Source organism: Thalia democratica, chromosome 1, assembly GCF_965202585.1.
Source record: "Thalia democratica chromosome 1, ktThaDemo2.hap1.1, whole genome shotgun sequence".
In the NCBI taxonomy this organism is placed as follows: domain Eukaryota; kingdom Metazoa; phylum Chordata; class Thaliacea; order Salpida; family Salpidae; genus Thalia; species Thalia democratica.
The window spans coordinates 62,207,126-62,233,851 of NC_139165.1; the positions used below are offsets into that span (position 1 = coordinate 62,207,126).

General features: G+C 27.8%; 1 protein-coding gene across 1 annotated transcript in view; it reads right to left on the minus strand.

Annotated features, from left to right (window-relative positions):
* Nucleotides 1-7,433: 7,433 nt before the first annotated feature.
* The window catches only part of LOC145837923 (dynein axonemal assembly factor 9-like), a 34,303-nt gene continuing 15,010 nt past the window's right edge, over nt 7,434-26,726 (minus strand). Inside the window, exons 16-24 of the mRNA XM_082945416.1 lie at nt 25,882-26,034; nt 24,845-24,936; nt 23,327-23,483; nt 22,784-22,959; nt 21,971-22,143; nt 13,897-14,002; nt 13,207-13,372; nt 12,689-12,795; nt 7,434-7,700 (exon numbers count right to left, since the gene is read on the minus strand). Coding sequence (XP_082801542.1) covers nt 7,592-7,700; nt 12,689-12,795; nt 13,207-13,372; nt 13,897-14,002; nt 21,971-22,143; nt 22,784-22,959; nt 23,327-23,483; nt 24,845-24,936; nt 25,882-26,034 — 1,239 coding nt within the window. The 3' untranslated portion in view covers nt 7,434-7,591. The remainder of the gene's footprint in view (nt 7,701-12,688; nt 12,796-13,206; nt 13,373-13,896; nt 14,003-21,970; nt 22,144-22,783; nt 22,960-23,326; nt 23,484-24,844; nt 24,937-25,881; nt 26,035-26,726) is intronic.

Consider the following 26,726-nt stretch of genomic DNA (forward strand, 5'->3'; position numbering starts at 1 on the left):
ACCAGAATTTAAGACTTAAATTCAAATAAACAAAAACTAAATCATTCCTATTAGTTTCGTTTGAGAACTATACTAGCATGCGGAGAAAAGAATCAGTACTAAAATAAATATAAGTTAATTTAACGATACTATTTAAAGATTGAAGTTGTACAACTTTCGTATAAGAAAAAGAAAGGATGAAATACTCTGTTAAATTTGTAAAGAAAATTATACACTGTTTGTACACTATTTATAATTGTTATTTTTATTTAATTAGGTATTAAAAAAAACTTTTTGAGAAGAATGGTACTTTGTAAACAATTATATTAATTACATGAAATATAATTTGAAATTGAAAATACTTTAAAGAAGTACAACAAAGTAACGATGTAAAAAATTACAATATAATTTTAAACTTAAAAAGGTATGTCTGCTATTTAAAAACTATTTGTGTTTAAAAGTTTAACAAATATTTTACAATTAAAAGCATTTAGAGTTTAGACTATGGCTTCCTAAACTTTTTCTTTTATATGGCCCCCTCTAGAGAAATAAAAAAATCTATGGCCCCTTTCAACAAGATTATTCAAAAAACTACCAAACACATAAGACTGCTTTATTATTTACTCTTCTTTAGCAATTTCAGAATATCTAGTGTAAGTTTCAGAATTACGATTTAAAACACCTAAGACCTTTTTTTTTTGCTTTTTATCTGCAACTCCAGAATATCTAGTGTAAGTTTCAAATTATGACCTCGTGACCCCTTTGCTGCTCATGGTCCCCTCGATACCTGTCATGGCTCCCAAGGGGGCTACTTGGCCTACTTTGAGAAACCCTGATTTAGACTTATTTAAAACAGCCTTACTGCTAATTTAAATGCTAATTAAAGTAGTGTTGGTATTTAAAAGCTTTTTGAAAGAGACTTTTGTTTCACAGTTATCTTCATGATACCTAGGTACTAAATGATAATAGAAAAAGTAAACTAAAAAGTGTAATGTATATAATGAGGTTTCAAACTTATTTTGTGTTTCAAATTTTAAAAACGATACTGATAATTTAAAAAACCGATTAGCATAATGGCACTATTTTAAATTTTAAGCAGTTTTTATTTATATGGCTTATAATTTTACTTACCCTAGTTGTATAAACACAAGATGAGTTTAGTTAAATCATTTTTAAGTAATTTATTGCTGACCAATAGTTTTAAATCTCAACCAAAATCGATTCCTACCTAATCAATTCCGACCTAATGTATTTTTTATTCTTTTGATTCTCATTGAAACTAGCCCCTACCCGTGTTTTACTAACCAAATAGAATTTAACACAATCAAATTTTTACCCAATCAATTCAAATCTAAAACAATTCTTACCCAAGTTATTACCTACAAGATCAAATGAATAAAATTTGTGCTTTAATAATTAACCGGATTATATCGAGTCATAAACTTTTGCTGTTCGAAAATGACCATCAAATTAAATTTTCTTATTTTTTTAAATGGCAATTTAATTAGCTTCAATCTAATTTTCTGCGTTTCATTCAAATCCAATCCGCTAACAATTAAGTCTAATCAAGTTTCTTCCATTCCGAATTGTTATCTATCTTAAATTATTTTATCGTAATCGTTTGCTATTTAATTAGAATCCAATCAAATTTACTGTAATGCTAACTAGTTGAAATAATTTGCACTTTAATATTGTAGTTGGTTTAGGTTTTTACTGTAGAGTTGATAAAATTGTTTTATTACTTTATTAAAACTGTAAACAAGTTAAGTAATGTTAGGTTCTATTTTTATATTTTAATATTTTTCAATTTAAAAGACGTATTTTTTTTGTTTAACGTTTAATGTGTTAAAAGTTTAAAGACAACAATTTATTATTAAGGTTACAAAAGATGGATGCAATATATTTGTTGAAAACTTTAGTGTCTTAAAAATGGGTAGCTGTCAAATTTGCATGAGCGTACAAAATTGCACGAGAGGACAAAATTGCACGAGTGCACAAAATTGCACGAAGATAAAATTGTACGAAATTACTTTTGCACGAAGGGTCAATTTTGCACGAGGGACTTTTTCACGGAGATATTTTTGCACGGGTTAAACTTTATTATATTATATTATAATATGTACACATTTTTTTAATTTTTTTTTAATTATTAATTTTTATTATTTTTCTTTTACTACCACTGTTACCCCTAACCCTTACCCTCGGTCGGTAGCTTTTTTTTCCAACTTTTCTTAAATTTGTTTATTATTATTTTTTTTTTACTTTCTTTTATAGTTTAATTAATTATTTATTTTTTTTTACTATCGCTGTTACTCTTAAGGCCTTAACTCTCGGTCGGTAATTTTCAATTTTTTTATAATAGTTTTTATTAGTTTTTTTTTTTTGTGTTTTTACTATCACTATTTTTATTTTTATCTTTTTTCTATAAATTTTTTACCCTCGTTCAAAAATGTAACTGGGTCCGATTTTAAAGCAAAAGTGTTTCCTCTAATACTTACTGAATCATCAATTAATTTTTTTTAAATTTTTTTAGTATTTATACCCTTAACCCTAACCAACCTCACCAAAAATATTTTTATTTTTTTATTTATACCCTTAACCCTAACCCACCTTACCCAAACATATTAAACACTAACTAAAACATATTTTTTTATAATTACTCAGCAAATATTTGGGGATTTCCGTCACATCAACAAAAGGACTCAATGTAACTCGTGTAAATTTGGCTTCGTGCAATTTTGGCTTCGTGCAATTTAGACCTGTTCCCCTTAAAATATATAGCGCTTATAAATTTGTTACAAAGCGGCAATCTGATTTTATTGAACTTAATTCTAATTTTTTGTTTGTTTGTGCATATATATTGAATACGAAAAAAAAACGCTCAAAAATTTGGTTTTAGGACCTGGTGAACGAAAAAACCTTTCGGTTATCGAGTCATACACTAGGATACAGTTTAATGTCATGTCCAGGACGGGTCATAGTAGTTTATCATAATCTTTTCGTTTAGTTCGTATACTGGTCAGGTATAAAAAAGTTTTTTTTTTTATAACTTATCTTAGTTTAATTTAAAAACAATAATAGATAAGTATGAACAATATTTTGTTTATTGAATGACATTTAAAAGTCTTCAAAATAATTAGTTCAGTTCTTGGTTTACGAAAAAAAACCTTTCGGTTATAGTGTCTTACACCACTTTGATACAGTTCAACGTTTTGTCTAAGACATATATTATGAAACTCACTGAGACAATAACAACAATAAATGCTAAAAAATAATTGGTTATTAAAATTAAATTACGGTAAAAAGTCTAAAAAGTCATATACCTTAATAGTTTTCGGCAATATACTTTGCATTTTTAAAAAATTCGCCTAACTACTAGTGTAAAATAGTATTAATAGAACTAAAAAAAAAAATTATTTAATTCATAAACATTATAGATGATGTGATAAAACGTCAAACTCTTAATACCAACTTAAACAAGACCATTTACAATAAAACAAGTTTTTGTAGATAAAGTCTTGACTTGGCTAACGGCGTTTGTTTATTAAAGCATCGAACGGTAGTTTTTAAAAGCAACGGGTCCGGCTAATTAAACAAGTTCTTTACAACGTCTTTCGTTTATTTAGTACTTTCAAAATATCAAAAAAAACATTATAACTTTTTTTGCAAAAACTAAATAAGTTAATAATTAATCATCCAGATTAAATTAAAATCATTTTTGTTAGTGTACATTATAAAAATATTTAAAATGCTTTATTTTGCACAAATTGTTTCATAAAAGCTAAATAAATATGTGTTTAGTTTTATACATGTTTTTTCTATCTTAGCCTTTGTTTCTTAATTACTTAATAACAGAAGCATTTTTTACAACCATAGTTTTAAAACTTAGTCAATTTAATCCTTTAGTATATCTCAAACAGAACAGTTTAGTGTTTTATATCAGTAACTCTCATTATTTATGTAAAATTAAGATGAAGCTTCATAAAACTTTTTGAAATTTTAAAAGCTCATTATATTTAGAGATTCATTTTGGACTCATAAAATTTTTAAGATATACAAATACTCTTGCTTGTGTTTTTAGTAAAAGAAGTACACAAATACTTGTATAACTGAACGTATTTTTAAAAATCATTAGAGCTACAATAATATAAGTTCGTTTTTATTTGTTTCATTAAAAAAATCATTTAATATTTTATTTCATTATAAGCAAATATAAAAGTTTTTAATTGTTGTCAAACGCTTTCTTAGAGAAATTATTCGAACCGAAAAATGTAGAATAGGGGTGATTTAATACTTTATAGAGTTAAAATATGTATAAACTTATTTTTTTTAAATGATGTGTATCACAAATAAACTCATTTTACAGTATTTATACGGTTTAGGGTTGATACATTTGCTAAATGAGTAGGACTAGATTAGAGAAAAACATATAAGATGAAATTTATTTAGTTTATAATATTTCTGAATAAAAGTTTATTAAGTAGGAATTGATTTTAGTATAAATTAATTTTGGGGGGTGAATAGTTCAAACTGGAATTAGTCAGGTAGGAATTGTATGATCAAACCCTAAAATTGATCTCAACTGATTAAAACTAGGAAATGCGTAATTTACAATTAGTCTCATCAATGTTAATGAATTAGCTAACCAAATAATTTAAAGCCTTCAACATTGGATAAAGTACAGTAAATTATCGCTTATTTGTTCCCTCGCTAATACATCCGTTTAAAGTCGAGAAGTAGGTCTAGTTCAGCGATTCTTAACCTGGGGTAAATAACCTTGTTTTAGGGGGTAAATTTTCTTTATTAAAAGTTTTGTGAATTAATGTTTATTTATTGTCGTTTTCATATAAAAATTAGTACTTAATAATATATTTATTAGTTAAATTAATTCTGTATTTTTAAGTATTTAATAAGTTTAAAGATGAAAATACTTTTTTTTCTCTCAAAACTAAACACTACGTTGTATATTGGGGGTTAACTTGGTAATTACTTTCCATATAAAGGTAAAATATGAAAAAAGTTAAGAACCGCTGGTCTAATAAGATTAACTAAAATCAATGTTTTCAGTTAAAATCTCCAGTAGTTATTACAGCCATCATCAACTGAGTTGAGATGTTTCGCGCCATCAATAATAATAATTAATAAACTTTACCGCAAGATCAACAACAAAGATGTTGTTGTTGATCTTGCGGTAAATTTCAGTAATTATCGTACACTTAAAATCTCGTAATGAAAACAATATGTTAGTTATAAAAACAGTTTGATTTCTTTTCGCAAAATTGATTTTAAACTTTACCAAAGTTTTGTTCCGTTTGTTATTTGTGTTTATTTAGACTGTTTGATTCAATTAAAAAATTAAAACAAATTAAACTAATGAAAAGTTTAGTGTGCGTTTTATTGCATAACATAAAATAGGTTAATAAAAAAAAAGAAGTTTTTTCCGTAACCAGCCATAACAAAAAAAAAAAAGCTTGCCCAACTTGGCTAAATGCAATGTAATACTTCCGCAACTTAGCAAAAGCTGTGCAAACTGCACAGTGTATCATTAAAGAAAGATGATAGATCACACCAGATTGTTAACACTTGCTCAAATAAAAACTAATGTTTGTTATAGTTCGTTTGTGGTGAACTTATTGAAAACTATTAAAAACCAGCTTTGATACCAACTCACTATTATTAACTTTTTTTATCATTTGTTAAGATTGTCTGCACAACAAGCTATTATAAATCTACTTTTTGGACATTAATGGCCTTTAGAAATTATAAGACCAAATAACTACAAAAACAGAAAAGATTATAATGTAATTTGTAACAAAGCATACAGGGTACTTTCCATAAGTAAAGGTGGCTTAAAAGTGTTGGTCGAATTTGTAGGACTACTTCATTAAAGTGTAGACTTTTACCAATACTTCAGTGATTTTTAGGTGGAATTGTTAGAGTAAAAAACAGGGTATAATAAAACTAACAGGGTTATATTTTAAAAGTTGCAATAATTAGTTAAAACATTATTTTTTTAAACAAGACCTAATTCCTAGAAGTAAGTGCTAGAACTAAAATTAAATTTAACAAGTATGCATAACTAATATTTGTTATAACTTACTATTTTTATTTAATTTCTAATTACCTTAATATTTTGCTCCAGTTGAATGAATTTATACTAATCATGTTTAACTAAATAAAACAGCAAGTGAAACTGCTATTTCTTAATAAAATATACATAGATTGTAACTAATCTAAATAATATTTTTCAAGCTTTTTGAAAAATTTTAAGAAAAAATTAACTTGTCTGAAGTATATTAAATTCATCTTGTGCTAAATTAGAAGTATGACAACATACAAGATTTTACTAAATTTTTTGTTAAAAAAGTTTTGTGTTTACTTCATATTTTTCTGCAAAAAAATTGCTACATTTTTGTTACAAGTACAAAGTGATGTTTTTATTTCTTTTCTAATGACTTCCACTCACTAACAATATCAACAAAAAGTTAATCTTAAAACATTATTGTTTCCATAATAACAAAGTTAGCTAAAACTACAGAGTATTTTAATATTATCTAGTTTTTAAAAATTAACAAAAACTCAAATTAAAAAAGTTACAGGTTTTTCGTTCAAAATTCCAGGTAAAGTGGCAACCCTTTCAACTCTAAGGTCGGGGCAACAGATGCACCCTAGTGGCCACCCTGAACCAAAAATGTTTATAATAAAATTAATAAACACACTCAAGCGCAAAGGCAAAAAACTGCATGAAGCAGTCCTACAAATTAGTTCAACAATTTGAAGACGCCTACAAGTAAAGTTTTATAAATCTAGCCGTTGTGAGTGCTATAGTATTTTTACCTATGTATTGTATAGTCATGTATTTAGTTTTAAAGATATAAGCGTAGATGAAATATATTTTTTTGAACCCCTAAATTTAAAAATCTTTATTTAAAACGACTTTTCTTTATTAATAAACTCACGTTCGATGTGAGAATGCAGCCAAATAGCACACATTAACTAGACCCGTGTAAAATCAACGGCAGTATTTATTGCTTTTCATAACATTGAATTAACTTATATATTATTTCGCTTCTCTAAACTATAATGGTGTTTTTTTTAATTATAAATCTATTTTATTTTATACGGTAACTAAATAAGTTTGAATTATTTAAATGTAGTTGGTAATTGGTTTTAAACTTTACTTTTTTGAAAATAAACATAATAAAATATGTAAAACTACTTATGCTAAAAATATATAAACTACAGTTTAACTTCATCTTTTTATTTTTTTTTAGTTGAAATTTTTCAAACTTAAGTTAAGTCTTTTTTTATTGCTAAATGAAAGTTTAACCAATGTTTTTTTTGAAAAATTGTAAGTTCGTTTTATAATGAAATAAAAACCTATATATTTTTTGTACTAAATAAAGATAGAAGTATTTGTAAAACTATACATTAACAATTGAAAATATTTATTTGACAACTTAGTAAAATTCACAGTTCGTGTACATCAAAAAATGTATTTAATAATCTTCAAAAATAAAAATACCTAAAAACAATTTTAACACTAGCCATAACAAATAAAAATAACAGCTATTAAAAAAAATTACATAAACAACTAAAAAAGAAAATTAAATTAAGTTGTTTTCATCGGTTGAAACATATCTGGGACTTCGGTTTTTTTCAATTTTAAATTATATGCATCTACTTTTAAGTTTTGTTCTTTTAGGTACTCTTCTATGAACCTATAATTTTTATGATAAAGGTAAATATCATAACTTAAAGTAATCAAAATAAAGTAATCAACATTTTTGGTTATAATATATAAAAAAAATATACATATAGTTCTAATTTATATGAGTTTTTTAAATCTATTGATCTATAGTTACTTACTTGGTAAACTTGTTTAATGGGGAGGGGGAAATCCCTTGTTTTTAAGTAAGTCTTATTTTTCCATATAAAACTAAGCTACCAGTTGTTTTTTAGAGTTTAAAAAATTCAAAGTAACTTTTGAAATTTAAGCGATCAAACTTAAAGTGTTCTACACAGGGTGACATGCAAAATTTTGTAAATATAGCCTAACTTTTCAAGATTTTGGCCGATATAGCCTGACTTTTACCTTCCTCTTAGTTACGCGTTTTAAGCACGCTCTTTTGATTAAATACGCATTCTGACTACGCACATTTTGATAAGTACGTATTTTGAGTACACATATTTTGACAACTACGCATTTTATTACACACTTTTTATTCGGTACACATTTTTGAACAAAAATATAAACTTTCTGTCAAGTTTCTTTTTTATTTAGATTATTAATTCTTAGCTACAAACTTCCTATTGAGTAGCTGCTGTGTCTAGAATGTGTACTTCAGCGAAAGATAACTGTAATAATAAGTTGTTGAAATGTAAAAAAAATAATATAAACTTAAATACAAAAATTTTTGCACGAGCGTGAACTTAGCTTGAGAGCGTTTTTTAGGAATTTTATAAAACGTCCAAACTTAAGACCCAATTATTTTCCTTATCTTAATAGCTAATTAAAAACTTTTAATTTTATTCTAGAGAACAGTCCTTTGTCTTTAATTTGAAAAAAAAAATCCAATGAATTGGGGTTTGACTTATTGAGTGGGGCCCATTTAAAAATTTTGTGCTTTTTTCTATTTTTTTATTTATACAACCTTTTCTCAAAAAATAATAATTTTTTTTCAATTTTTTTTAAACATACTTATTAAAATGAGTTTAATAATGTTGTAAACTTTTTAAAAGTTTTTTTTCAATTTTTTTTTATACCATAAGCCTGAATAAGCTTTTCTGAAAAATTCCAATTTTGCACGATTTTTGTTTTTCAGATATACAAATATATAATATTTTTTTATTAATTTTTATTTCTAACAGATTTGTATAGTTATGTTTCATGATGTTGTGATATTTTTTCCTAGTTTGTTATTGCTTTTAAAATATATGACCCATACAAGCTTTACCTAAACTCTTAGCACTTGAGCAAGAAATCCCTCAAATAGCGTTGTTATAATTTTAGGTGAAACTTGTATGGGTCATATATTTTAAAAGCAATAACAAACTGGGGAAAAAATATCACAACATCAAAAAACCTAACTATACAAATATGTAAAAAATAAAAATTAATAAAAAAATATTTTATTTTTGCATAAAAGTGTAACGCTATTCCAAGTTTCACTTGAAAACCGTTTTGTTTTTAAGAGAAAATAAATAGTTATTGCACTTCCAATTCTTGCCCGTGCAAAGTATGATGAAACAAAAAGTGAGAAAGAGAATAAAGAGAATGAGAGCGCATTTTTCTTTTATGATGTAAAGAGAATAAAAGAGATCGAGAGCGCATTTCTCTTTTAAGGCGTACAATCAAAACTGTATGATGCAACGATTCATTTTAATGTTTTTAGTCACAAGCTGATAAGGGTGATACGACAGACTGAGCTGGGTTGACAGAACCGCCAGGAGCTGCAGAGACTGTTTACAAGAAAGACACTTGAATATTGGTACTAAGTTGTTTTATAGAGTTTTAGTTTATATATTTATAATTGTATTTGTTAGACTTAAAGATTGTTATTTAAAGTAAGTTTAGTAATTCTCTTACTGTACATTTTATAGCTCTTTTGATTTTCAACTAGTGATTTACTTAAAGCATTTTTTAAAGTTTATAATATAAAGCATTTTTCACATAAGTGACATACTTTTATAGTTCTTGAAGTTTTTAACACTTGGTTAAGTATTTAATTCTAAGTATTTCTTAAAATATTATTGTGTTTTTTATAGTGGTTAATATACAGTATTTTAGTACACAAATTACATATTTAATAGTTCTTGTGATTTTTACAATTGGTTTTGTGTTCTTTGAAGTTCGTTTAATAGAGAAACCCACTCAATTGTTGTGCCTAGCTATCTATTGTAATATTGATATCTAGTAAAACTTAGTCTAAAGTAAAATAATAATTATGTCAAATCCTAATAGTGAATTATCATCTAGGGTAAATGAACCTTTGGATGTTGGGTCACCAACACCCATTGGTTTCAAAAGGATGTATACCTGAAAAACGAAAATCGTGCAAAATTGGGAATTTTTCTGAAAAGTTTATTCAGGTTTATGGTATAAAAAAAATAAGTTTTAGTTAAAAAAAAAAGTTTACAACATTATCAAACTTATTTTAATAAGTATGATAAAAATAAAAAATTAAAAAAAAAAAAGATTTTAGTGAAAAGATGTATAAATAAAAAAAAAAGAAAAAAACAAAAAAAAATTTAAATGGGTCCCACTCAATAAGTAAAATCCCAATTCAGTGCATTTTTTTTAAATTAAAGACAAATAACCGTTCTCTAAAAAAAAAAGTTTTTAATTAGCTATTAAGATAAGGAAAATAATTGGGAAATAAGTTTGGACTTTTTATAAAATTCCTAAAAAAAGGCTCTCAAGCTAAGTTCATGCTCGTAATTTTTGCACCGAACTAGGTATAATTTTTTCTCACTGTTTACCTCTTTGCAAATAATCTCTAAGTGTCACAAATAAGAAGTAAAATACTGGCAAATAGTTAATAATTAAAATACTCAAATTAAATCATAATTAATTCTGCAAAACGAAAAATGGTATTAAAAATTTAACATTTGTAATTAACTTCGTTAAAACTTAAAAAAAAATTATACCATGATGTATACTAAAAAATTAGCCATGCTCTTACATAAAATACTTAAATAAACCTTACAAAAAAAAAACGGAAATAAAGAAAACAACACATGTAATGAAATAATAACTATAATTAATAAATAAGCGTAAGGCTCTGTATTGATAGATGACCTGATGACTCATTACATAACTAAGTATTGTTATATAAAGCTAACCTTGCTAATACATTCTAAGTAATATCTCTTTCTTATATTTACCTAAGAACTGTTCAATAGGTTTTACAATTTATTACACATTTCAATATATACAAAGTAAATATACACTATAAGAATACATAAACATAATAGTCGATCAAATAATACTCAGCTTAAAAAAGAAATAACAGGTGATTTTGGCTCCACCATTCTAACAAAAAAGCCACGAATATTGAAAATTATTATATTTAAGCATTTGGAAAACAATCTTTTTTTGCAATCTCTTTTCTTAAATAATTAAGAAAGCAGTGAAGCATGCGATATTGCTACAGCTCTTTTTAAAAACTTATTTTAAAATATAAACTTTAAAGTGATGTACTATTTATGATGCATAAAATATAAAACTCTAAACAAAAAACAGTTTCGAGTGTAAATGTCCCAAAAAAAATTTAAACAGTAAACTAATAAAGTGTCCTTGCCACAGATCGTCAATACTAAAAAAAATACATATAATAACTACTTGTTCAAATAGGGTAATAGTTCAACATTTTCCAGGAAAATTTTGCAATTTTAGTCTGACTATAAAGGATTTTTTGTTAATCTTATACCATTTTAAGGCTTTAAGTAAAGAATTTGGTAAGTTAGAACTGACAAATTCAGAAATTTTGCCATTTTAACCTAATAAAATAACCAATGAACAAGATCAACAACAACAGCATCCGAGACAACCTACGACCGGTTTCGTCCTAATTAGGACTCACCAAGCAGACATAGTCGCGATTAAACCAAGCGGGATTAAGTATGAAGTACTGAAGCGACCGTTTGTGGGTAAAGTTGAAAAAATTGACACAGCTAAATCATTCACAGCCCAACGTCTCAGACATTGTCAGCTTATTGTGGTTTATAGTCTAAGCTCGTTTGATCAGGTTTAACCAGTAGTTATTACGGCCATCATCAACAGAACTGGAGGTTTCGCGCCATCAATAATAGTTAATGAACTTTACCGCAAGATATTGTGCATAGACTATAATCTCACAATAAGCTGACAATAAGTCTGAGACACAGGGCTGTGAATGATTTAACTGTGTCAGTTTTTTCAACTTTACCCACAAACGGTTGCTTTAGTACTTCGTATTTACACCCGCTTGGTTAGATTTCAACAGCGGTTTCAGGCGACTATGCCTGCCAGATGAGTCCTAATTAGGACGGAACTGGTCGTAGGTTGTCTCGGATGCTGTTGTTGTTCTTGCGGTAAAGTTCATTAACTATTATTGATGGCACGAAACATCTCAACTCTGTTGATAATGGCCGTAATAGCTACTGGTGACCTAAAAAAAACTGACTTAGCCTTCCCCTGCAAATTAACTCTTAATGGGAGGCACAATCTAAAATAAACCTTTTCACTAAAAATCTAACTCATCCTTCAATTTTTCAGCAATTGTTTTAAAACTTTCTTAGTCTAAAGTTTAATAAATTTTAAACAAATTGTAGAAAAAATATTTACATTTTTTAAACTTTGTTATAATTTTTTTAAATTTATTTTCTTATAAATCCGCTTCCTTAAAGTTGATCGTAATATTGAAAAGAACACTTCCTGAAAACTTGATGTGAATTGCTTTAAAATGAATATGACAGACTTTTAGTAAATTTTTAAATATTTCCGAGGAAACCGGGAAAAAAAACTTAACAGTTTTTTTTGGTGTAAAAAAATTCTTATATTATATACTCTAAATTTTCAAATGTTAGTTTTTGTAAAAAAAAATGATGCACTCCCTATGCCATAGGATATAAGTTAAAAGTTTATTAAAAGTATGATGTAATTATTCAACTTACTATTTTAAGAACTTTATCAAATACTTTTTCTCTTAACGTTTTACAAAACTACCTGTCAATTTTCGGATGGTATTGTGATTTTATGTCATTGAAAAAATTCACATAGTGATTTCCATTGTAATAATATCCTTCTGGTAACTCTTTAGTTTTGTGCATGTTCTGTTTAAACATTAGTTTTAAATTACATATTTGGCTATAAAAACTAAAAACATTACCTGTCAAATGTCTGATTGTAAACTTTTTTAAGTATATTTAGCTGGTATAAAGTCAGCTAAGTTTTACAAAACTTATACAAAATTTTCAAAGAAATTTGTGTACAATAATCTTCCAAAGATAACAAACAAATTTCAATACATACTGATCGTTTGCTACTTAAAAAAGTTTTAAAAGGTTATGACAATGAATATAACAAAATTCACTTTGAGAAAAGTTCAATAACTGATGTTTCGTATCTAATTATTTAGGAATAAACAAACTTTAGCGTATCGAAAAAGTATTATCAATGACTTTAGTACAAATTGCTATAAGAATTGACTAAAATAGACTAAGCAAAGTTATGAATAAATTAACTTGTATAAAAGTGTACTCTTTTTGACTAAGATCATCTTTAGTTTTGTGCTGCTTTAAAGTAGGCTTTTGCCTACCACACTTTTGTATCCAGTCCATAACTGTTTGCTTACAAATTGACGTTCCATAAAATGTCAAATGGTAACTCACTGGTTTATTGTTTTCAACACTGAAATTTAATTTATAAGTTTCCATTTTTAGTTTGTTTTAAAATTAGATTGTAACGATTATTAAATAACTACAATTTAATTAATTTTATGTAATGATATAATACAATAGCTTCAACTTCAAAATATTTCTAAAGTTGTACTTAAGGTTTTAAAGTAAAATAAAAAAGCATTTACGGTAAAGCTACAATTTTTTTTAATTAAAAAATATTACATAGTAGTCTTTAAATAAGACTAAAAAAGTTTGTACTAAGGTTGTACATTACTAAAATTGAAATCAGTAGTTTTATATGATATAAACTCAAATAAAAAAAAAAACAAGCTTTCAAGGAAATAAGTTAATTCTAACATACTTGCCGTTTGAAATAGTACTATAAAAGTACAATTTTAAATGATAATATGTAGATCTGTTGATAAATTTTAATTCAAAGGCTGAAAAAACAAGGAAGTTGTTTAAAACAGAAATTTATAATAAAATATAAAGTTACGGTTTCATAAAGTACAACAAATATCTAAAATCATTTACTTTAAATTTTTGGGTGGTTGAGGTATCAAACCATTCTGATCTTTTATTACATATGTAAGACATTTTGTTTTCGTTGCATACGTTACTTCATGATCAAGTTTGTTATCTTTAAAATAAAGAAAAACAAACATTATACGTTCGATTTTTGTCATTTCATTTGAAGCTATGTAGTCAAGTAGTAAACCAATATTTTAATTAAAACTCCTTAACTTAATTATGTAAATTAAGGTATAAGGGAGTAATGATTTATTTCAAAGTTAGCTTTAATTTTAGAACAATATTTTTTAAGCTACCAGTAGTATTTCAAAATTTTGAGATACCAGCGATTAAAGTTAGAAAGTTAAGGGAATAGCTAAGGGAATCACTTTTTTCACTATTTGGTCTAATTTTGCTGACTAAAACTAAGCTACAAGTTGCTTTTTTTACGATATAGTTATTCTTCGTTTTAGTTTACGCCCCCCATAAGGAACCTATTGCAGTCTCTGACTTCGACCGGCTATATCTCAAAAAATATTTTGAACTTTTAAAATCTGTAAAAAACAACTTGTAGCTTAGTTAAAACTTAATAAAATAAAACTAAATTGTAAAAAAAGTGATCTAAAATAGTTTAAACTAGGGGTAAAAAACTCTTCTTGTTGATTGGTCAGATTTGTCTTTCGTGGTCCGGACTTATTTTCAAAATATTCTAGCCTTGTAATCTATAAAACTAAACTTAAAAAAAACTCTTTATAAGCAAAATTTTAACGAAGTGGTAATTACTACACTATATTACTACTTGATGAGAAACAAATTAAGAACACATTTCAATTTCTTGTTATAAAAAAGCTTAATCTTATTTGTTTTATAGAAGTTGTTTTCAAGGTAAACTAACTCTCAGACGGTTTGTTACCCACCTTATGTAAACAAATACTCACAGTTTAGTCTTAAAATGCAAACTTTTTGAAATACAATACGAGCAATAAGTAGAACTATTGCTAAGTTCTACTAAAAATAGCTAAAAAATTCTATTAGAATAAGTTACTATCTAATTCTAACGCAACTATAAAAAACTACTATAATAATATTTTATATTAAAAATGGTTTTTAATTAAGAGAATGTTGCAAAAAAAGCTAATTTTAAAGCATAAACCAGGGCTTACAATCAAATTATAAAAAATAAAAAATAGTGTTGGAAAACGAAAATCCAAAGTTAATGTTTTGAAATAAATGGTATCTGTTCGAACACTCAGGTTAATTTTTTTTTTTACTAAAATTATTTTAATGTTTTTTGTTAATAAAAAATTTATTACACTAATTACAGTTATCAATGTTAATAATATTTTATAAGAAAAGTACTTCCTCTATCTATCTACTGTGTTAATACTTTTAAAGAGTTAGAGAACGACTGACTCAAGCTACTGTTCATCTCTATCTTTAACTAACTTTTCTTAGCTGTACATTAGTTGATACAATTGTACTTTCTTCATCATATAGTTTAAGGTTACTTAAAAAATATATTTTATCAATTTTTTTGGGAGCACTATATATAGTTTATAGTACCTTATCTATATTGACACTCAAATAGCACATGCTATAAAAAGAGTTAAGCTAGGTACAGGAGGAGCATTTAGATAAATAAACATCATGAGATCGGGTATCACAGGCCTTCTGAGAGCTTTAGTCACTAAAACCTGAAATCGGCAATTGAAACTACTGGAACTTGTCTGAACTTGTACTGAGCAAGCTGTTGTACTGGACATAAACCAAGTGCAACATAGATTCATTCAAAAGTTAGTTTATTTAGTAAATAAGACTTTTCTTTTATTTATTACTGTTGTTATATGTTATAAAGTTAAGTAAAAACCCATGAAAAGTATTAAAAACACAGCAAGTTAAGAAAGATTGTTTGTACAAGTTTAAACTTTAAAGTTCTACTCAAAGATGAATTTTTATAATTGAGAGCCCTTTCAATGAAACTTAGTATTAAAATCAACTCTAAAAAAACAACTTTTGTATAATGTTTTCTTAAAATTATTCAAAATTTGAACTAAAATTGTGTTGCTTTTAATCTCATAACTCAAGAATAACTGCTTTCCGAATTAAGTGAATTTAATAACAATATAAAATACTAGAAACAAGTATAAACATATAAACTAAAATGAGCTAAAGCTTAATAATTCTACATCCTCTTCAGTTCATTAAGGAAAAATAAACTTAAGACGAAACAAAGCTTAAATAAGGGAATCTAGATAAGTAACAAAAAGCATTGAAAATTGTAATAAACTGGATATCTTAATAAAATTCAATTTGCTTTAACAAATTAACGATTAAAAAATAAATAATATAACTGTAATACAAAAAAAACATTACAATTAAATTTTACACAATTAAACATATCCAATTTAACGTGAATCCATTCTGTCTTTGTTAATATCACAAACTTGGACCTGAGACATTAAAGTCTTTTAACCTTCGCAGAGCAAAATGTACTTTATTTTTTATGGGAACCATAGAAGCAGTAGTGTGCTCTTCCTCAACATTCTTATGATCCCCATCAGCTTCATTTGTCTCATTAGTTCTGGAATCATTCGAATCATCTGAAAACATTGAAGGTAAATCGAAAAATTGATGACTTACATTGACCTCTTGTGAGCTAGGTTGATCTCGACGTCAACCATAGAATGCCCTTGCATCAATACTCGTTGAGATTGGGTTGTACAACCTCAAAAACCTTATATTCCTTCGCGTCAATCTCCGTGAGCGATCAATTCTCACCACAAATTAATCATGTGGAAACACCTCCATTACAACTCCACTCCTGTCCCATTTATGTAGATGGTTACCGCTCTGGTTCTGCAGTAGACACCTACTGCCAACGTACAAAGGTCGCAACTTCCTAGCTTTGTGGTTGATAGCTTCTGCATTTTTGACGAGTCTTGTACGCAGTGCCTCTTCTTTTAATTTCCATGCTTCTCTCAATACAGGTCGCACCGCAGGATTAGAAAATTTTTCCAGCTTGTGAAAAAGTGCAAAACCATCTCGCAGCTGTCGTCCATATATAATTTCAGCTGGGGATACTTTACAGTCGCTGTCAGGTCTGTTCCTCAACTGAAGCATCGCACTTAAAAATCTATCGTTATCTAGGCTACCTGATTCAGTAACATTGGATCTTTTTGCTTGCTTTACAGCGACTTCTGCTTTTCCATTTGACCTTGGATAGTATGCTGAATCTACTCAATGTGTTCCATCCCAGGTTTTAAGAAGTTATTTTGTTGTACTAGACGAAAATTCTGGTCCACCACCAATTGATTTCTCCTTAGGTACTCCGAATCTAGAAAATAAGTCTCGTAGGCACTTAATTAAACCACGCAAACCTGCTTGAGATGTTCCGCTGGGTGTTGAAAATATTTCTGTCCAACCTGACAATCTATCGCTTACTACAAGAAAAAAATTTCCAGCAAACTGGAAAAAATCTGCAAATATCTTTTTAAAAGGACTTGTAGGATGATCAGATAACTCTTGTGGTAACGATGGTTGAGAAGGAAAGTTTTGCTTGCAGCTTTAACACTTTTCTCGAATTGATTCAATGTCCTGTGTAATCCCAGACCAGAAAACAATCTGTTAGGCACGAGCATGCATTGATGTTACACCTTGGTGCGCTGAATGTAACTTACAGAACATGAGGTCGTCAACTTATAGGCACCACCTATCAGACCTTGTATAGAATAGCTCCATATATCACGTACAAAGCACCATCGTATCTAAAATACGCCGATAAACATTCATCATGTTTTAAACTTCGACCTTCTTCAATACACCTAAAAACTCTTGAAAGTAGTTTGTCATTTAACGTTTCTTCCTAAGTTATTGCGATTGAACGGCGTACTTCATTGAGTACTTAATGAAGTAATAACAAGTGATTTATTAGTATTTATTAGTCACGTCACCATCATGCGAATTCATTTTTATTGACCATTATTCATATAGGTAGGATAACGTGATGCAGCGTCTGCAGCTAAATTAGTATTACCAGACATGTACTGTACTTCAAAAAGCCATGGTAGTGTGCGTTGTTTCTGTCTAAATATTCGGTTATTCTGAATTTCGTTTAAAGCACAGCACAATCACCAAAAATCTTTACACGTGGCTTATGGTCCGTAACAACCACAAGATCTTTGCAGCCCTTAGCATAATTTTTGTCTGCTCAATTTAAAAACCTTGAACCTGGAAGCGTCACCTTCCAACCAGTGGTGCAGCAGTCTGGTAACAGGCTATTGCAATTGCAGTGTTTCTGCATGAGAAAGTAGCCTAAGCCTTGCTTTGACCAATCAGGTTTTAAAAATGTCAACTTTCCAAGATCAAATATTTGTACACCGTTTCTTATTGCATCAACAATCATTTGTTTTGACTCATTAAATGCTTGGTTCAAATTTTTTGTCCAAATGAATTTGTGTTTTGGGCTTAGAAAATCTCTAAAAGGTGCCATAACTTTAGAAGTTTGGCATAGTTGGATACTTTATTTATTAGGCTAAACCAGCCCCGTGTATCTGTGGTAGACTTTGGTGTTGGGAATTTTCGAATTGAGTCCAAGTACTTTGGTAAAGGTTCTATGCGTTCATTTGAAATTCTGACACCTGAAAAATCAACTGACTTCTGACAGAATTGGAACTTATCTGGATTAAGGTTTATGTCAGATTTTCTAACTTTTGACAAAAAATATATTGTTCTCCACCAGTGACACTCTAATTCAGAATCATAAAACACAGTATCATCTACACACCTTTCCTTTCTATCAAAATCAGATAAGATAGCTGAACAACGACGATTGTAACCATCACCAGACGAAACAAAGCCTTGAGGTGCTCTAGCATAACGAAACCTAACAAACAGAGTGATAAATGTTGTGAGATGCCTATCACTTTCTCTCAAAGGAACTCAATGATACCCGTTCCAAGCATCTGTTACAGTCTTGAATGTTCTTTTTGGAATTCTGCGTGCCAACTTAAACGGAGTTTCTAAAGCCTTGTTTCCTTGTGATAACCATACGATGACACCAGATTACAGGTTCACCAAATGGGACACGTTCCAAAACACCCTTTCTCATCCCTTATGAGATCCGCTTCAACCTGTCTTTGCCAATGAATTGGTACGTGTGCCGGAGTATGAAAAGCACGAGGTTTAACATTATCCTCCAAATAAATTTCAAGTGGGGGCCCACTCATTTGATTAAGTGGTTTATGCAGACATATATTATACGTAGAAGCTGCATATCTTTGCAGAAGCCACATACTCACATTTTCACTTGTAGCCTTGAATGGAACTTTGCTTCTGATTGGGCAAAACTGAAGGTTACCTCGTGTGACTTGAGTTTACTTTGATCTTTTTCATTCAAATTCGCTACAACTTTAAAATGCTGATGAGAACCAATAGTGGGGAAATCACTATTTAAGATTAGAAGTTCAACCATTGTTCCATACGAGAGAAAAAAAAAACCCAGTCACTGACATAAATAATACCATTGCAGCTAACTACCTTATTTTTGGAGACATTCCACTAACAGCAGCTCTAAAAACGCCTAAAATATTTATTGGAACTTTGTTAGCAGCCCGAATTATGATTGATACAGGAAGTAGGTCATTCTTACCAAAACCAGCAACTTGAAAGTTTTTCCATCCCCAATTATTTGACTGTGCACCAGTATCAGTTAACGCACTAAGCATAACAAACTTATTTGTGCCGTATTTAGTGATTTTAAGTGATGAACGGGGATGGTCGAATGTCTTGGCTCTACACAAATTTCTTTTGTCAAAAATAATGTTGTTCAACATAATTTGTTTATTAGAGTGTAATGACTTTATTTGTGGATTCTGTTGCATAAAACAGAAACTATCATCATGGGTTTGAACAGCATTAACCTTCTTTGACTGGCTGCGCCAACAAGAAAAACAATATCTGAAAGGTTTTAAATTTAGAATTCCTTTCCCTTTGAATGGATAAAACAACTTTTTACAGCGCTGGCAAGCACATACTGGGACTTATCCCCTACACTTAAAAAATGCTTTTTCTGTCGTTGAAACGAAGATACCGCTGATACATTCCGATAGTTCTCTGTTGCATGTCTGCCCATTTCCTTACTTTCATTAAAAGAAATTATCTTAAACGATGATCTGGACAAGATATCTTCAGTTCTTAAGACTTCTCTTTTAATATCTTCGTCACCTAAACCCGCAAGCATCACGTCTTTAATTGCTTCATCTGTATAACATGTATTATTTTTCTTTCCGCATTCACACTCACTAACTGTAGTGAAATTACAAGTTTCTGTCTTACTTCTAACACAGGTTGCAAATGTTCTGAAAGGTTCATCGTGGTCTTTATGTAATCTCACCAGTTCTGCTCTTTTAACACCAACTACAATTTTTATGACTGCTACTGACTCCATCAATTTAGCTACATACTCTTCTGATTAAGCCATCAATCTAAGATCACTGCCAACATGAGATCACCAAGTTTGTCATGCACACATTGAAACAGTTGTATGCTTGCATTCTGGCTGCTTATGGTTGAACCAATTTTGAATGCCTCCCACCTACGAATGAACGCAAGCCATGTTTCTTGGCTGATCCCACGGTCCACTCTTGGCCGAATCAGTTGAGGTTCATTTGGCATTGATACACTTTTTGATGAACCAGAATTTTTTTCATGGTCAACTTTGGTCCAGAAGCCTGCAAACTAACTCACATGATTCATATTGCGTTTAGTAGCTGCATTCTTGAATTGGGCACTTTATCACAACCATAATAAGATATCTTACATAAAGTAAAACTTCTGGTTGAATTAAGTGAATTTAATATCAATGTAAAATATATGAAACAAGTATAAATATGTAAACTAAAATGAGCTCAAGCTTAATAATTCTATAATGACCTTTCCATAATTTGGTATATTTTAAAATATTTTATTCAAGAAAACCAGTATTTTTTTTGTAAAACTATGTTTATTTATTCAGAGAAGTGCAGGTTAAGTAAGAACCTTAATGTATCTATAAAAATGTGTTATATAGTTATTAAAATAAAAAAGCAAGCTTGTTTAGTAAACAATATTTTTAACTTTCAATACCAACAAAAATTTTGCACAGAACTTTTATTTATTTAATTGAAAATGATTGTGCTTAACAACTAATACAGTCCCACGGGTTCCAAAAAAAAAGTACTGCAAAAAATGACAAAAGATAAAGAATATGAATATGTGTAGTAATTTACATAGTAATATAGTTTAAATTTATTTGTTAAGAATTATTGATTTACTCCATTTTGCAATTTGAGTGATTGACATACATTGTACCTACTATTAGTTATTAACCTATGATAAGTATGGCTATAAAAATACACATACTCATTTTCTATATTTGCTATCTTTTTTGCATGATTAACTTAAGGAAATCTATGGAACTGTGTTAATTGTTTAACACAGAGAAACATTTGTCAGTAAAATAAAGAAAAGTACTGTGCAAAATTGTTCTTATTATTGTATATCATTAGAAACTTGTTTCGTTAGGAACTGTATTAACAAACTATTAGATAGAAATTTTGAATATATTTATTTTAAAAATACTAATTTTTGCAACAAATGACTCTTTAAAGTTTTTATCTAAAATTAATTAGCTTTATAACTATTTCTTTTCATTTTTTGTCCTTAAAATATGCGGAAGATTATAATACATTTATTAATACATACAATTTCACCGTATAAATAACTAAGCAAACATCGGCTTAAGTCTATCAGACTAAAGCCTGAACTTAAGTGTGCCGTTAGACAAGCTCAAATTGATACAAAGGTTTGATCACACCTCTTCGATCATCAGACAACAAGCTATCGGTAGACTGAGACAAGTTTTTTCGGTTGCGACTGACGATTTTCAATAAGAATGAAACCCGGGTCTCAGACTATCGAAAGCTTGTGGTTTAAGGCCCGAAGAGGTATGATTTATATATAACTTTATATAACTAAATAACATTTTGTGACAGCTGTAAAAAACTAATTTATTTTGCACAAAAGATAAACATTACAAACTGAATCATTAGCGAAAACAAACCTATAAAACTAACGATGCCCGTTACAGCAAAAAGACTATTTGATACAAGTTTTTTTATTGCACGAAGTCTGGTTTCAAAAACGCCTTTTAACAAAGGCTGGTAGAAATCAACACTTAAACGGTCTATTTTTATTAATTTGTTGTGGGATTGAAGAATTTTCTTACTCAAATACCTGTTAGTTATAGGTATAAAAAAACTCATACTTAATTATCACAAACAAAACAAAAAATTTTTTATAAAATTAAGGTCAGATGCGGTCATCTTAATTTTTGGATTTTGATCTTACTTCCTGGATAAACTTCTTAGCTAACAGATATTTGCTACGGATTTGTTAAAATTCGCAGCAGTTTCTGCATTTAAAAGATCGAAACTTGAGAGTTCAACAAGTTACTAACAAATAGTGCAAAATAAATAGGCAAATCAAGATGATTTCAATAAATATCTACTTGTCTTAATGTTTATAAAGTTTAAAGAAAACAGACATTTATTTTTTTTTCTTTTTAAATAACTCTTTAACTCCTACTCACAGCTTATTAAACTGTATAGGAAATACTCTTCTCAAAACCGAGGTGCATAGGTTGAAACCCTAAAAAATTCCAATAATTAATTAGTTTTTTAACTATCGAGGAAACTGGTAATACTTTAATATGAAAAAAAACAACATACAATACTTACTTTGGAGCTAGTAGACTCCGTAGAACTATTTGTATTATAGAGCAGCAAAACGCTGTCATTAAATTTAAGTATTTGTATGCATACAGTTTGATTTTTTATAAATAACAAGGAAATATGTAAAAAAAATCTAAACAAACATAAATGGCAATGACATCATTCGCATTCTTACGAATTCATTTCTTTCAAACTCATCATTTAGTAACACATTAAAGTCTTTGCTTTGAATTTTTACGCCTTTTTCAGCAAAAACAAAAGAAGCATTTGTTATTGATAATCGATTGTAATGTTGTATTTGCTTAAAATTTACGTCTTTCTAAAATGAATAACGTAATTAATTTATATTAGGTTGTGAGAGTTTATGAAGGTGTAATTAACATTTTCTAAAGCGTAAAACTTTTAAAAATTACTGAAGTAGAAGAAATACCTTCTAAAATGTTTTATGCAAAAGCACCATAACTACGTTCCATTCTTAATAAATTTTACTAACTTTATCTTAATTACAATATTGATTTAAAACTTTCAAGATTCATGCATTTTTAAAATATAAAATCATTTTTAATCAGAGAAGTAAGAACTTATATCAAAAACTAAATAATTACATTAAAATCATAACTTAACTTTTTTTTAAAGTGAATAAAACTAAGTACATTTATAAATAAAAATAAAGTAAAAAAAAAAACCTGTGAATTGCTGACACCGGTGTACACAACAGAATTGCACCAACCAGCTGCTGAATACTGATTTGCTATAATATCATCTGTACAGTAAATTACGTTACTTATTTTTGTATTTTCATCAGATAATACTACTGATATTAACTGGTACATATCAAAATACCTGAAAACAAATCAAAAATAAGCATTCTGAAAGACTATAGCTTAATGATTAAACTAATTTCCGGTGAAAAAATTTATTACTAATTAAAATAATATTTATATTCCAGTACCCTTAAAAGCGTTTACTTTTTTAGTTATGTTATGTCACTATAAATTAATAATTTAAATAACATTCTAGACTTAAGTGTAACTATTTGTACAAGTTTATTACACTTTCAAACCCAATAGACTAAAGCATATTTCCTCTATACTGTGAATAAATTAATTACATGTAAAAAACTATACTTTAACATTTATCACCATTTTATTGCAAATTATAACTAAACTCTGTATATTTAAACTTAAAAACTTATTTAGTACGAATAAAGTCAAGTAACGGTTAAAGAGGCACAAAAAAAGTAGTTTAATATAATTTGGAAATAGAGACAATGTTATAAAATTAATTTATTTATTCATTATTATTAAAAAATAACCAAGTTCTTTATACGAACAATATATTAGAAACAAACATTTGATTTCGTAAACAAACTTATAATTTAAAAAAACATATAACTTTATCATTTTGTGTCATAATAGTTATATATAAACTTAAAAACTAAGTATAAGATGTTTACAATAAAGTTTGAACTTGCAACTTTAAAACTTTATATTTTACAAAAAAAAAATTCTATTTTCGTTCATATTTTCAATAAATAAAATACATAAACAAATAATATAGCTAATAACTTATTTTAAAAACATCAACTAAGGGCAAAAGAAAAATTTATTTTTTTAGTTTATTTTTTACATATAAAACTTTTTACCGTTTGTTTTAATCCGAAGTAGCTTTTGAGATATAAGCTATCAAGGTTAAATAGTTCAATAGGTTCTTTATGGGAGTCGCAAACTAAAAAGCGAAATTAGACTTTGTCACTAAAAACCTACCTCCTCCTATAGTTTTTGAGGAATCGTTTTTTTTCGATTTTAATATTTTTTGAAAAGTTACCAAAAAAATATTTTTTACAAACTATGATCATTATTATTTTTTAAATATATTTTCTTTTAATCTGCTTCATCAAGTTGTTTATAATATAATATTAAAAAGAATATTTTCTTAAAAACTGAATTGAATTTATTTATAAAACGTAGTAAGAGAAAAAAAATTAGTAATTTTTACTTATTCACGGTTTTAGTTTTCTCCTCTTATAAGGAACCTATTGTACTATTTGATTTAACTGGGCTTTATCTAAAAAATACTTTGGGTATTAAAAACCTGTAAAAAACAAACTATAGCTCATTTAAAACTCTATAAAATAAGATCAAGTTGTAAAAAAAGTGATTGACTCCCCTATGCCCTTAAAATAAAGTACAAACTAAGCAAACCCGTTACAATTAATAATGATTTGAAGTTTTTTGTTAGATGCTGCACCTGGCCTAATAGACTTTCTTTTCGATACGGCTAAATTTATTGATTTCTGAAAATATAGTTGCTTTTAAGTCTACTTGTCATAAGCTAATTTTAGCATGTATACAAAAAACATAACAGCTATAAGACATAAAACATAATAATAAAAGACAGATACGGAACATAAAGTTAGAAAGCTGTAAAAAACTTATTTACAGTATAAACTATATACTTGATAGCAAAGTACAATTTGAGTAAATAAGAATTTATTAAAACAACCAGTGTTTTATGCAATAGGCAATGATTTTGAAGAACAAACTCTATAAACCCTAAAATAAACTTTTATTAGTAGAGCTCTCACTGCAGACTTAACTTACTTTATAAAGTTTCTTAGTAATTAACTACATATTTGTAAATAAAAAGTTTATAAAAACATAACAATAACTTTGATTAAAAAATTACCCTCTTTCGCGTAACTTTTCTCTAACAAATTTAAACATTTTATTTTAAATTTTTTTCAGCAAAAATATTATTTTAAAAATCTTTCTAATCTAGTTGTAATACTTATTTCTATATGTATTGTTTTTAGCTGAGCAAAATACAACTAAGCAAATAACTTCTAAACCATAGTTCTCATGTTAAAGAAGCAATATCGTACTCTATGGAAAACAGCTGTTTTAGATGAAATTTTGTTTTGAATGATCGTTTGTCGCATCATGTGTAAAACAGTTTACAAAACATCGAAAAGGCTTCTTATTATAAGTTCTACTAATTCATAAATGTATATTTAACTTTTTCGAACTGAACTTTGAAGTTACAAGTTAACTAAAGTTAAATCAAAAAACAATTTCTTATTCTTAAAATACTATGTTTTCAAAACTATTGTGAATACTATATACGCAAAACTAACAAAAGCTTTAAAATTTTGTCAAAAAAGGTGTAGAAATTTACATAGTATACTTGAAAATATTTAAGTAACTAAAAATAACTGCAAATAAAATAATTTATTACCAACCAGTAACTTTAAGTAGTCAAGTTCATCAGTTTGGTTTTTTGACGTGCACTGGATTACTACCCATCTTTTTTTCTCCCTGCTACATTCTACCAGCGATTTTACAAGTTGACCTGTGTGTGAGGTTGGATTCCCAATAACAATATACACAGGTACCTAAAAAATTTAGTACAGAGTAGGTTGATACAGTGGTTATTTAACTAGATGCTCACAGTTTAGTTGTGAAGAAAAGTACGTGCAAATTTGTGCATAAAATACAGATTTACTTAAAATAACTTTTTATTGGTTAGCTATACATACTTATAAATAGCATAAAGTACTATGATCTAAAAAGTGCAAACATTGAGAAACACAGACTTAAGTATTTCAAAAAAGTGATTCAAATTTATATAGACATAAATTTTTAGCAAAATAAAAAAAAAGTATGAAAAACGAACATTAAGTTATTGAGTTTTATATACTTGAATTAAAAGTAATAATCTTGCTTTAGTAAACAATTAAAGAATCTTTACTAAAGCATCTACAGAAATCTACATTTAAAACAATGAAAAACTTATTTTATTAGTTCACCTAAGTTTTCAATCAAGAAAAAGTTTTCTATTACCTAAAACAAAGATACACTATATAATTTAACTAGTATTTAAAAATAAAGCTTCCAAATTTGATTTTTTTAATCAAAAAACTATTAAAAAGTAAACTAACCCAGAAAAAAAAAAGTAAATTAGTAAAACATAAAACTACGGACTATTTAAAGTCAAAAAATTATTAACCAGTCAAAATAAAAAGCTTTACTAAATAAAAATAAACAGTACTTAAAACTGAAAAACTCGCCAAGCTATATAGCGGTA